Source organism: Pongo pygmaeus, chromosome 8, assembly GCF_028885625.2.
Source record: "Pongo pygmaeus isolate AG05252 chromosome 8, NHGRI_mPonPyg2-v2.0_pri, whole genome shotgun sequence".
In the NCBI taxonomy this organism is placed as follows: domain Eukaryota; kingdom Metazoa; phylum Chordata; class Mammalia; order Primates; family Hominidae; genus Pongo; species Pongo pygmaeus.
In genome coordinates this window covers 106,038,593-106,051,203 of record NC_072381.2, presented here as the reverse complement: position 1 = coordinate 106,051,203, position 12,611 = coordinate 106,038,593, and the positions used below count along the sequence as shown (strand labels likewise).

At 51.0% G+C, this 12,611-nt stretch overlaps 1 protein-coding gene across 5 annotated transcripts in view; it reads right to left on the bottom strand.

Moving 5' to 3' along the window:
• PAX2 (paired box 2) overlaps positions 1-12,611 on the bottom strand; it is a 94,000-nt gene that overhangs the window by 42,278 nt on the left and 39,111 nt on the right. For 3 of the 5 annotated variants that reach the window (XM_054436280.2, XM_054436281.2, XM_054436282.1), the window contains 2 exons: positions 7,832-7,917; positions 6,054-6,173 (listed from right to left, as the gene is read on the bottom strand). In XM_054436280.2, the coding sequence (XP_054292255.1) occupies positions 6,054-6,173; positions 7,832-7,917 (206 nt within the window). Of the gene's footprint in view, positions 1-406; positions 476-6,053; positions 6,174-7,831; positions 7,918-12,611 lie in introns of all 5 variants that reach the window. The other 2 variants (XM_054436277.2, XM_054436278.2) reach the window with 1 other exon arrangement.

The following is a 12,611-nucleotide window of genomic DNA, read 5'->3' as shown; positions in this document are numbered from 1 at the left end:
CAAAATTGATTTCCACTTTTACAAACAAATATAATGGGAACACAGGAAAAAACTTGGGCCGTGATGAATTAGGGCTGTCAGGTTCTTCCAGGTCTCCTTTGCTTTTGTTTTACTACCCGGTCTGCTCTTTGTTTTTCCAAGGGCTAGAAAAAGTGCCCCCCCATTCACTGAGTGCCTGACCCTCCAGGCCACCGGGGCCTCAGCTCCCAAACCCCATCAGCGGCCCATGGCAGAAGTAATCCAGGCCCTGAGACTCTGTTAGCCTCCTGGTCTCCCAGTGGAAGCCTGAGCCAACTCCTCCTTTTCCATGCTCTGGCCCTTAGGAACCCACTCTCTGAATGTTCTCTAACCGCCATCCCCAAGCTATTTCCCTTGACCCCCACACCATACCCTCTGGCCCTCATACCTCTTAAAGTCCAGACCAGATGCAAACCTCCACCTCCTCTAATGTGGGCAGGATCAGTGTATACCTCAACTAGAGCAAATAAGAGACAGACAAACACTGAGAGATCCCGAAAGACAGGCAGGCAGAAGACTGGGGGCAAGACCCCAAGATCGGGAGACCAGACTCCCCTTCTAATGGCTACAAGGGTTCTGAGTTGCAATTCCCATACAGCCTGGCTGTAAGGACCTTAGTCTCCCTAGTCTTGGGCCCTAGGCCACCCCTGGAGGCAGGCTCAGGACAGCCCCTCCCTTTATCAGCAGATGGTAGGGTGATGCCTGTGCCCAGGACCATGGGAGCTCAACACACTCAGGCCTGGCTTAGAGCTCTCCCCGCTCACACAGTCACACCTGGCACTGTCTCCAAGCACGCACACTACCCAGGTAACTGCACACCTTCCCAGTGCATGACATTCCCATCCCCTTACACCCAAAGATCTCAGAGCGGTAGAACACATGCATACTCACACTTGCATAAACTGTGTAAAAAATTACAGTTGGGTTTATAAAACAAACATACATTTTCCAAGGTAAATAAATAAACTTGCATGTGGGAGCAGAAATGTACACAGATGAATAGAGGGAGAGATGCCCACATGTTAGAAAAAGAAGAGGATCTTATATTTGTTTATTTATACATACCTAAAATGCCTGTGGAGGCTGAAAGATAACAAGTGGCCCAAGTGGGTAACCACAGAGTAAATGAACAGATAGAAATGGACAAATCTCCCAATCCCGGGTGTGAGGACAACACCTTTCCTCCACTGCACTGGTCCCATCCAGGTTAGCTAATCCCAGCATCCACTAAAGGCTGCCCTAGTTACAAGGAGCTGCACCAAGGTTAGGGCGCCTGTGCCCAAATAAATTTCTTTCTAACACTTCATTTCCTCATGAAACATACATCTGCCAATTAGGCTTTCTTTCCCAGATACACAAGGATGCATCTTCCAAGATGAAGTCAGCTCAACACTAAATTCATGACCTCATGGAATCCTCTCCACAGTCCCCAGGAAGGAAGTGCCATTACCAACTCCATTTTACAGAGGAGAAGATTGAGCTGATGAAGGTTAGGTGACTTGCCCAACTAGTGAGGGGCACCAGGATTCAGACCCTGCTGTGCTCACTCCAGAGGCCACATTCATTCCCACTGAGCCCCACTGCCCATCCATGCCCTGCTCTAGGGATGGCATGCTCGCTTCTACCCTGTACCTTCCTTCCTGGTGGGAGTCTCTGCAACCTTCTGTTGCCTCAAGCCAGGCTCGTAGACAAGGGCAGGTGCTTCTCATTTCCACGGCTTAATCCTCTCATTTGCTGCAAGTCTAACCTGAGCAACACTCTTGGGGACCTCTAGGATGGTAGCTAACTAAGGAAATAAACTGCTTCTTCCAGTTATGGCTTCATCCAAAGCAGAAGGGAGCTATTAAAGGCAGTGACAGGACTCGGCCATTTGCAGCCATGCAACTTGCCCTGCCTGCAAATGCACAACTGCTCCAGCTTGGCACCACTCAACGGCACAATTCATTGTACACCTAATTAATGGAATGCAAAATCATGGCCCCCTGCAATCTCACACCTCAAAGGATGATCCCAACACACCTCCCTCACACAGACCAGCAGACTCTCACCATATGACTTCATTTGGATTCTTGGACAAGTTATGTAACTGCCCTGTGCTTCAACACCATCACCGATGTACAGCAACGTTTTGGGCCCCAGCCGAAAGCAATTGGGTAAAGGCGAAGGACTTCCAGTTTTCAGCCTGATTGTAGATAGGGAAATACAAGAATCTCTCTCCTCCAGCCACATAAACCAGCTCACACAGTGTTCAGGGAATTGGCGTCCCTTCCAAGGGCCCAGGGAATCCAGCACTAACATGCCCACCCGTAATTACAGCTAAGAAGAAGTGAGGATTTTTGCATGATATGAATGGGGATTCTTCCTCCTCAGACTGATGGACAGCCTGTCTTCTGGGTGCTTCAGAACATAACTTCCTCATCTATCTGGCCTGTCTACCTGTCTCATTCTGGGAGCTCCTGGGCTCTTGGGATGAGGGTCAAAGCCTCTTGACCAGCACATTTCTCAAGGGAAAGTCAGGGGGTGTTTTCCATACTCTCAAAGGCCAAGGCATGGGACGGGGTCTCAAACAGGCTCACAGTCACTGCCAGTTTTTCCCCAGAGTCACAGCTGATCAGTCCTTTCCTAATATCCCCAGGGAAATGATTGCTGCAGATACTAATAACACTGTCCATATTCCGAGTGCCAATGCCAATAATGTTCTGGGCATTATCACTGTGAACACCAATAACTACTGCTGAGATTGTCTCCAATAATGCCAGCACGCACTGCAGTGATTGTCCTCACTAATGCCCATCACCGTGACATTGTTAGAGCTGAAGAATAGGCCGAACTGTACCCAGAGCAAAAGAGGAGCAGCTTCCTGGAGGACAAAGAGGTTCACAGCTTGCCCTCGGGGTATGACACTCCTAGGAAGATGCCACAGTGCTTGGGGCCAAAGGAGGGCCAGTCTGGCAGGGTCTTTAAGGGCCCTCCTGGAGGGAGATGAGCCCCTCCATTCCCTCTAGGGTCTAGCCCTTTAATGTGCATGCTCAGTCCCATCCCAACACCCCTCAGTCCCCTGGTCAGTATTCTCTTTTGCTGCAGTCCCGGCCCAGTCACTGAAGGACACACCTGGGTGTCTGCAGCCCATGCCCGAGGCTGCCTTCTGTGACTGGCCTGCCAGCTGCTTTGCTACCTTAGCCTGACTGCAGAGTTGGGCTACATCATCTTGACACATAATTATCTCCCCTATTCTTAATCATCTGAGCTGCTCCCTAATGCAAACTGGGCCTGGCTGCTTAGAAGCATCCAGAGTGGGGGAAAGGGGAGGAGGGGCTGCCACAGCTCTACCTTTGCTCTCTCCTCTCCCTTCCCACTGGGGGCTGATGGATCAGGATTGGGGGGGGGAGGTCACGGAGAACTGGTCTCCCTCATAGGCCTGGCCTCCACCAGGGAAAATACATCTCCATTTGGCCTGGGGTTGGTCAAGAGGAGTTGGTAAGAGGAGGAGAACTGTCTCTCAAAAGAGTGAGGCCTCTGATATGTCTTGCCACCCGGATAGGCCCAGCATGTAAATGTTTCAGAGGAAACTTGGGGGCCCCATAATCTCTTGCTTTGAAGACTTTCACTGCTTCCTGCAACATGGCCCTGGTGCATCACTGTCACACTGCTGGAGCATGAGCTTCCCAAACCCAGCCCTGCTCCTGTCCCTTCCTGCTCAGACTACTCCTGCCTTCAGAAAAAAAAAAAAAAAAAAAAAAAGCCCAAACTCCTTCTATGGTCTAGACCTGGCCTGCTATCCTGTGGCCCTAACCTGTCTCCTCAGCCTTACTGTCCACCACATCTCTTTGTGCCTTCTATCCCTGCTAAAGCTGCCCTGCAGCGGCTGGCCAAAGGGCCTTCTGGTCACAAGGCTCAGTCTATCAGATAGAATTTCAGGCTACCATTGTCTCTGAACATTCTCCTCTTCATCCCTCAGGCCCCTCCTCAAAGAGCAGCCCTTCCTGGCCATGTACTCCCTCCCCAGCCCAGTTCCTGTGGCCCGCCATCCAGACCTCCATCGCAACAGGCTATCTGATGGGCCTATCTGCTCTTTGGGCTCACATGTTTAACATGCCCCACTAGAATGTAAGCTCCTTAAGGACAAGAATCATATCTTGTTCTGCTTTGGGATCCTATAGTCCAAGCCTTTCTTGAAACTATGTCCAGGAAAGGTTCACTGAACTGAATTGATTAGAAACAATGAAGGCGATCAACCGCTCAGGAGAGCACCCTGTTCTGGGCCAGCCAGGCGCAGCCCTGGGTGACCACAGCCTCATGCCAGTGCCTCCCTACCCCCAGCCTTTCTTGCCCCACAGGAGCCCATGCAGCAGAGGGCATACTTGGCCACGAGGTTGGCATACTTTCCCACAGCCTCAGACTGAAAAGGGAGAGTACAGAGGGGTATCTGTGGCCTCCCATGGGCTGCTGGGCCTCTCACCCCCTAAAAAACACAGGGGCTGCTGGTTAAGGGAGAGACCTTTAGGGTTTGAGGCAGATTCTAACAAAGCACTTGGGGTGCCAAGGAGCTTGGCCAAGGCCTGAGCATGGGGAGCCTCAGGGAGAATTGGGACTTAGGGCCTTTCCCACAACCTCCCCCTGCCCATCAGGGGCTGCCGCCAAAACAACCACAATGAAATTTAGTGAATGGCAAAGGCCGTGGCAGCCAAATCGGTTTGGATATTTTGGAAGAAGGAGAAATAGAGCCAGACAAGCTGTTTCCCTGTGAAACGAGACCATTAGGGCTTCTGGAAGGAAGCCAGTGCCAGGTCATCAATGTCTTGCCAGGCCTAGGCCTCCCCTCCACGCTGTCCCTTCCGCTGGGGGCCAGGCCTCTCCCACTCTCTTCCCTCAGCCTAGGCCGGGGGATCTTGGACTGTGGGCCCAGGCAAGCTCAGTGTTGTCCCTTTTCTCTGCTCCTCACTCCATTAGGCTTCCCCTACCGAGGGTTTGTCTATGTGTAGAATGACCACATAATTTATTGTCCAAACAGGACATTTCTGAGAGAAAAGGGAGATGCTGAGATGCTGACTGGCCAAGATGCAGAGACAACAGGCATAAATTGGGACTGTCCTGGGCTAATGGGATGGATGGTCACCCCTTTATGCTCATTGTTTGAGGATTCTGCCTCCTTCCTGGGAGATGTCTTTAAAATCCTCTGAAGGCCAGGAGGTTACCACTTCTCCAGCAGGAACCATGAGAAAATGGGGGCAGGAAGCAGGCCGGAGACACTGGTGTCTCTGTTGGTCTGGGTCTGCCAGCCCTCTGCCCCAGCTTCAAGCATCAGAAGAGAACCAGATGGTCACCAAGGGACTCCCAATGTCACGACATTTGAAAAACACTTTGTCCCAGGCTCATCCCTACCACTCTCCCCCGTATTTCTTTTCTTCTCTCCTCCTCCTCTTTCTTCCCCATTCCCTTTGACACCCTTCCTAACAGCCTGGCTGCACCCTGAGGCATTTCAGGGAGGTGAGGGAGAGGGCCAGGGGATTTGGAGTGGCATCTCTACTCATGGAGAAGAAGAGGAGAGAGAGTTCCCACGTCCAGCTCCCTGTGAGGTTTGAACTGGGGGCGGTGTGCAGGTATTAAAGAGAAACGGCACCAGGGTAGGCTGCACATGACATCACTCCTTCACCTCCGGATGGATTGGGATCAGGTAAGGACAAGGTAGGTCGGCCTTTCATCCTCAGGTCAGAGACCAGCTGTTCCCCCAACTCCAAAACCTTTCCAAGGTAAACGGTTGTTGCTTCTCCTCCTGGCATCCCACAGGGATCGATAGGGTGAGCCCTAGTGGCAGGTGAGGCAGCCAGGGCTGCTGAGCAGATGGTGAAGCTGATGGCCCCACCAGCAGCCACCCTCCCTCTCTCCAGGAGCCAGCAGGGCAGTGGCGGGACCTGGGCTTTGCTACTAAAATTGATCTCACAGCAGACCAGCTGCGAGGCCAGGCCGAAACCGGAGCTTGGAGTCCAAGGACAAAGCACGCGAAGGGGAAGCCACACCTCTTCCCTCCTCCCTACCTTCATCACGTTTCCTCTTCTCACCATTGGAGCGAGGAATCCCCAGGATCCCATTGATGGAGTAGGATCCCACTGGGTCATTGGAGGCGCTGGAAACAGGAGGGGAGGCCGTGCTGGGAACTGGATGAGAGGAAGGAGGAAATGGCATCAGAATAGCAGTTTAGCAGTTGTGATCGTAGGCCAAAGCCCCAAGGCTGGGGGGCAGAGAGAAGCAGAGGACATAAGGAGGGATGAGGAGCCCACGTTCCTCTCATTCCTCTACTTCCTCTGGGGTCTATTTAAGAGGGGACTGCATTGCCATATACAGGCTATTATTCACTTCTGTCCAGCCCTGAGGTAAGTGGTGCCCAGTCAACCCCAGGCTTTCTCTGCAGACCTGTGGATTTCACTGGGGTTCTCAAAGTCACTCTCCTAAAGACGGATGGAGTACAGGCCCAGGAAACAGCAAGGCTGTCTCCATCTAGGCAGCACCTCCATGGTCCTCTAGAGAGCACAGCTCCTTGGATATCCCCTTGCACAGCTCATCCAATCCCTGGGGCTGGGCAAACCCTTCTAATGAAGCCCCAGCTCATTGTTCTCAGTCTCCTGGGCTGAGTCTTTACCAATCCTGATTTAGAGTCTGTGGCTTTCTAAGATCTGTCTCTGATTCTCCAGGAGACACAAGACTGGTCCTGATGTTCCCCAGGAGTGTGCATTTCTCTTTCTCAGCTGCTTTTGGTCTTGAAATCACTTGAGAAACTCCTAATTTCCCCCTTAGGGCAAGATTAGTGAACCCATTCGCTCTATGGTGATCAACTCAGGTACAGCCTGGCCCAACCCTCCCTCCCAGCACACCCTGTAACACTGGCCTAGTAAACAACAGCTCCTGCCAACTCCTGGAGGGCTGGAACTAGGCATTTCTATTACCTGCTGGTCAAGACAGAAGGAGACAACTGCCAAGAGGAGCAGCAGGAAAAATGTAACCACATCCCAGCCCCTCAAACCCCAGGCCTCATCTATGGCTACAGTAGCACCAAGTTTCTCCTTGGGCCAGAGGGAAGCCAGTCTGTGTGTGTTGGGGACAGAGGAGGAGTGTTAGCAGGTGTTCTAGTAGGCCTGGGTCACGTCTTTGAGAGGCCCTAAGCATGGCTCAAAGAATGAGGGGGATGGAGAAAGGATGAGAGATACAGAGTGGGTGAGACAGAGGATGAGCAATCAAGAGAGAAAGGCCAAGAGGAAAGAGGCCATGAGGAAGGAGGAAGACAGAACAGAGCCAGAGCTACACCTAAGAAGCAGAGAGAAGACAGGGAAGGGCAGAGGGAGAAAAGAAGAGGAGGCAAGGGGAGAAGACAGAGGACAATGTTAAGAACAAGATGGAATGTTAAACAAAGATGGAATAAGAAAGTTGATATAAAAGAAAGAGGGCACAGGTAGGGAGACAGAATCAGATAAAAACAAAAGATGATGGAGAAGGAGGGAGAGGGAAGCAGGAGGAGGAGAAGAAAAAGAAGAAGAAATGCTAGAAGAAAAACACTTAAGAGAGAGGAAAGGAGGGGAGAGGATAGGGACTGACTAAAACAGGGCAGAGGGAGATGACACAAGTGGGAGGCAGAGAACAATCCTAGTGAACCAGTATCTCTCAGGGAGATCCTATGTGGACAGGAGTTCAGGTGAGAGGAGCTGGCAAATAGGATGGGCTCTGGACCTCAACTGGGCAGGCAGTTCCCAGGGGTGGAGCTGCGTTTCCTGCCTTTCTCTAGGTGGGATCTGGTTTCCTCCCCTTCCCTGAGCCCTCTTACCAATGGTGTGGCCAGGGGCGGTCACTCCTGTCCCAGCCCCATCCGGCGTTGGGTGGAAAGGCTGCTGAACTTTGGTCCGGATGATTCTGCAACAGCGTCACAACAGCATCACACATCAAATGCCCACTTCTACCCCGGCCAATTCCAGCCCAGCCCTGCAAAGGGGCTCTCTCCCAAGTTCCTCAGTGATTTCCTCATCCATCTGCTCCCTGGGTCCCTGCCCTCACTGACTGCTGCAAGGCAGAGGGTTTTCCTTCTGTTGGCTCTGCAGATCCAACCTAATGCAGCTCTGGGTGAATGCAGCTTGCCTTATGTCCTGCTATGAGCATCACCCAAATTATTGTTTGATTTTTGGTAGCAAAGATCAGGGCAGAGACCCAATGAGCACAGCATTCTTTCTTTTTCTGCAGGGTGAGGACTGCCCTAGTGGCTTGTTGTCCACCTTTCTCTCCTCAACCACACATGCATCTCTTCCTGGTACCATGACCTCCTGGGTTTTGAGATCATTTTGGAGCTTGCTTTCCTACTTGGGACTGTATCACAGTTCTTCAGAGTCGAGAGGATGAGATTTCCCCATATCCTGAAAGAATGAGAAGTAGCCAGGGAGGGGCTGGGTCACAGGTGACCTTTTTGTCCCCAGAACTCCAGCACAGCACACAGTCCCTTTGCCAGATGTCAGGCTGAACAACCTCTTCTTGAGCCCACTTACTGCCCTCAAACAAGTCAGAGCCCTGTTCCTATATGGCTGGCTGGTTTGCTGGCCTCCTTTTCTGAGGTTCTTACTTGGATTGCAGCTTCTTTGCCAGCCTGGTTGAAAGGTCTGGTGCCCTCCCTGTACATCCTGGGGAGAAGGGGCCAAATCAAACATTCCAGGGGCCTGCTTTTCAGGGATCTTAAAAACCCAGGGCTCAATGATGCCAAAGACCAGTCCCAAGGCCAAGACTGAGGAATGCTCCTCCTACCCACTGGTCAATGAGGGGCCTTTGGAAGCCACTTTTCTGATAGCATTGCTCATCCCCACAGAGAGGCATGTGAGCCAAGCTCACCTCAACCAGCCAGGTGAGTCACAAGCCATGAGCAAGTCAGCTCTAAAAGCTTTTCCTGAACACTTGCAGGCAGTTGGGATAAGGCCCCTAGCTCACAGTGGATATGAAGGTGGGGAGGGGAGGCTTAGCCCCCGAAAAAGCTCAGTTACCCGAGGGAATCAGGTAGTTAGTGCTGGAAAGTTGGAGCAGAGGAACCATTCCCCTTGCAGGAGAGGGAACTGCGGAAGAAGTCGCTGAACAGAGGGAAATTGATGTAGATCTTCAAAGCCGAGTAGGGCTGAAATCAGAGGCACAGAGGATGGCGGAAAGGACACTGGGCTGCATGGCAGGGGCCCTGAGTCCTGCTTCTGATTTTGCATTTAAGAAGCCACATAGCCTTGGTCTCATCTCTCAACTTCTCTGGGCCTCAGTTTCTTCAGCTGTAAATGAAGGGGTTGGACTACAGGATCTCCACTGTCTCTTACCCCAGTAAAAAATAACTTGATCCTAAGATGAACAAAGAAGTAGAGGGGAGGGCATCACAAGCTGGTAGAAGCGGAAGCCACGCGAGCCTGCTGCCTTCTAAGTTAATGCCCAGAGAGGTCAGCCAGAATGAATGGAGGCAGGCAAGGTACTAAGAGGAAACAAGGGTGAAAACTTGGATGTGATGAGAACCATCACCATTTTCCACTTACTGTACATCTACTATGTGCCAATATTTTACACAATTTATATGACATATATATTACTGTTAATTTGCACAACCACCTCCAAAGTAGAGACTATTATCCTCATTTTGCAAATTGAAAACCAAAGCTGAGACAAGTTTAAGTAGCTCACTCAAGATCACACTACTGGCTGGGTGCGGTGGCTCACGCCTGCCATCCCAGCACCTTGGGAGGCCAAGGCGGGTGGATCACCTGAGGTCAGGAGTTTGAGACCAGCCTGGCCAACATGGTGAAACCTCGACTCTACTAAAAGTACAAAAATTAGCCAGGCATGGTAGCAGATACCTGTAATCTTAGCTATTCAGGCGGCTGAGGCAGGAGAATTGCTTGAACCCGGGAGGCGGAGGTTGCAGTGAGCCAAGATCAAGCCACCATACTCCAGTCTGGGCAATAGAGTGAGACTCCATCTTAAAAAAAAAAAAAAAAAAAAGGCCAGATGCGATGGCTCACGCCTGTAATCCCAGCACTTTGGGAGGCTGAGGCAGGCAGATCACGAGGTCAGGAGTTTGAGACCAACCTGACCAACATGGTGAAACCCCGTCTCTACTAAAAATACAAAATTAGCCGGGTGTGGTGGTATGCGCCTGTAATCCCAGCTACTCAGGAGGCTGAGGCAGGAGAATCTCTTGAACCCAGGAGGCAGAGGTTGCAGTGAGCTGAGATTGTGCCTCTGCACTCCAGCCTAGGCGACAGAGTAAGACTCCGTCTCAAAAAAAAAAAAAAAAAAATCACGGTACTAATTAGGGAAGACTCAGAATGCAGCCTCTAAAATCTATGCTTTTTGTTACTTTGTCATCCTGCCCCCAACATGTAGGAACCAGGTTTAGTTCTAAACTAGGGGGGATCTCTACAAATGGATCCCAGTAAAGCAACATACATATACATGAGGCATGAGGCGATAGGGAGCTGGTCTCAGGAAAGAAAGGGAAGAATTTGCAAGATAAGAGGAAGGCAGAATGGCCGGAGTTTGGCAACCAACTGGAGTCAACCATGGTTTTACAATCTCAGATTTGTGTAACTGGAAACTTGGTGGAGTTTACATCAGCAGGTCGGGAATAAGGCTGTAGGGAAGTGACTGGTTTTGGAAGGAAGTGGTGATGTTGGTCCTAGATGTGCAGCATTTGAGGTGAAAGAGGAGCGTCCAGGTGCAATGCCCCTGCATCAGCAGGCACACAGAGGTATGGATTTAGGAGACTGTCAGGGACCAGGGAAAGGAGTGTTTAAAAGACAAGAGGCCTAAAGAGTGGATACCGGAGGACATTTATTTCCAGGGACTGGGAGAAGAAACTGACCTTGCAAAGGATTCAGAGAATTAATTGCACAGGAAATGGCAGAACCAAGATAGGTCAGTTTCACCTAAGTCAATGGAGAAGAATGTTTCAAGAAAAACACAACCTGCAGTGCCAACAGCAACATGGAGACCGAAGGGAATTGGGAACAAGAAGAAGCACAGATTTGGGATTCTGGTAGCCATTAGTGACCTTGAGGAGGAGTCTCAGCAAAGCGACTGGAGCGGGAGCCAGACAGAACAAGGTTAGGGAATGCATAGGGAGGAAAAGGAGACAGGGCGGTAAATGGAGACTATTGCCTCAGAAGTTTTTGGAAAATGAAAGGAGAGGAAAGTATAGAAGGTGGAGGATAGAATGATCAGCTAAGTGGAGGGAAGGCCTTCTTGAGTAGGAAAGACCTGGATAAGCTTGTAGACGAGGAGGAAGAACCAGTGAAGAGGAAGAGACTGAAGTTGCCTAAGGGACTGTGGATGATTAACAGAGCAAGGGAGAACAAGGAAAAATGGAGTGCAGACTCCAGGGAGGTGTTAGCCAGAAATGGCATATTTTCAGGTGGCCAAAGCTTTGAAAAGGAGCTTTTATGGCTTTTATCTCTCAGCAAAGCAGAAGGCAAGGTCATCTCCCAAGAGTTGGAGGGAAGATTTGGAGTTTGATCACAATGGAAAAGATTGGATAGCAGCTGAGAGGCAGTGTACAATCATCTATAAGAAAAGTCTAGAAAGATGCTGAGCAGCTCAGAGCAGCTGCTCCTAGTTTACTGCAGCAACAGCTTCTGCGAGCTCACTGGGCCTGTGGGTAGGTCTGGCTTGAGGGCTGATGGGCTCTTGACTAAGGGAACCCCAGGGGTGGGGCTGGCTGAGAGAGATAACTGGAGGGGCTTGAGGAGTTTCTGTCTTTGTTACCCAGAGCCTCTGACCCCTAGGGCACTGGCGCAAATTTAGCTGAGGCAGCAAGTGATGGAAAATCACTACCCCCTGACAGCGGCTTGGTGGTGCATGGGGGAGGAGCTGGGCAGGGTGCCTGCTGTGAGTTACTAATGCTCTTGGTATCCATCCATGACCTCAGGCAGTGGGCACTTGCCAGTCCCTAGAGCTGATCTCAGAGAATTTAAGAACTGGGATGGTGGAAATCTGATGGTCATCCATTGTCCTCCTGTCTCCCATACAACAACCCAATAACTCATGGCAATTTCACTCGGGGCTAAAGGATGAATGAAGTAAAGCAGTTGTTGATGATGATGGCCTGATACCATTTCCCCATGTTCTTCCTCCTCCTTCTCCAATTCTTTTTCATACTTGGCCTCACAAGACAGCCAGACACACACCAAACCTCCATAGCCCCGGGCGGGTTTGGCCTGGAAGGTCAAATACTGGATATAGATCCCTGGAGGGTGCAGCTGGGACCCTGGAGGGTGCAGCTGGGACCCTGAAGGACACAGGTCTGCTCAGAAGCTGGGAGGTGTCATTTTTCCATTTCCACAGAGAGACTGCCCTGCCAGGGTGCCTGCTCCCCACTTCTCTTTCCTTCACAGGATGCTCTTTCTCCTCCACCATTTCTGATGAGAGCTCACCCTTTCCTGGGGACCTCCAGGGCTTTGGCCTGGGCCCCGGGAGTGAGAGCAGCAAAAGGAAGAAGGGTATGAGTTCTGGGCTCAGCCTGCCTTGGTCGGAATCCCAGCTTTGTTACTTGTTTCCTGTGAAACCCCTGGCAGTTTCCTATTCCCTTGTCTGTAAAATAA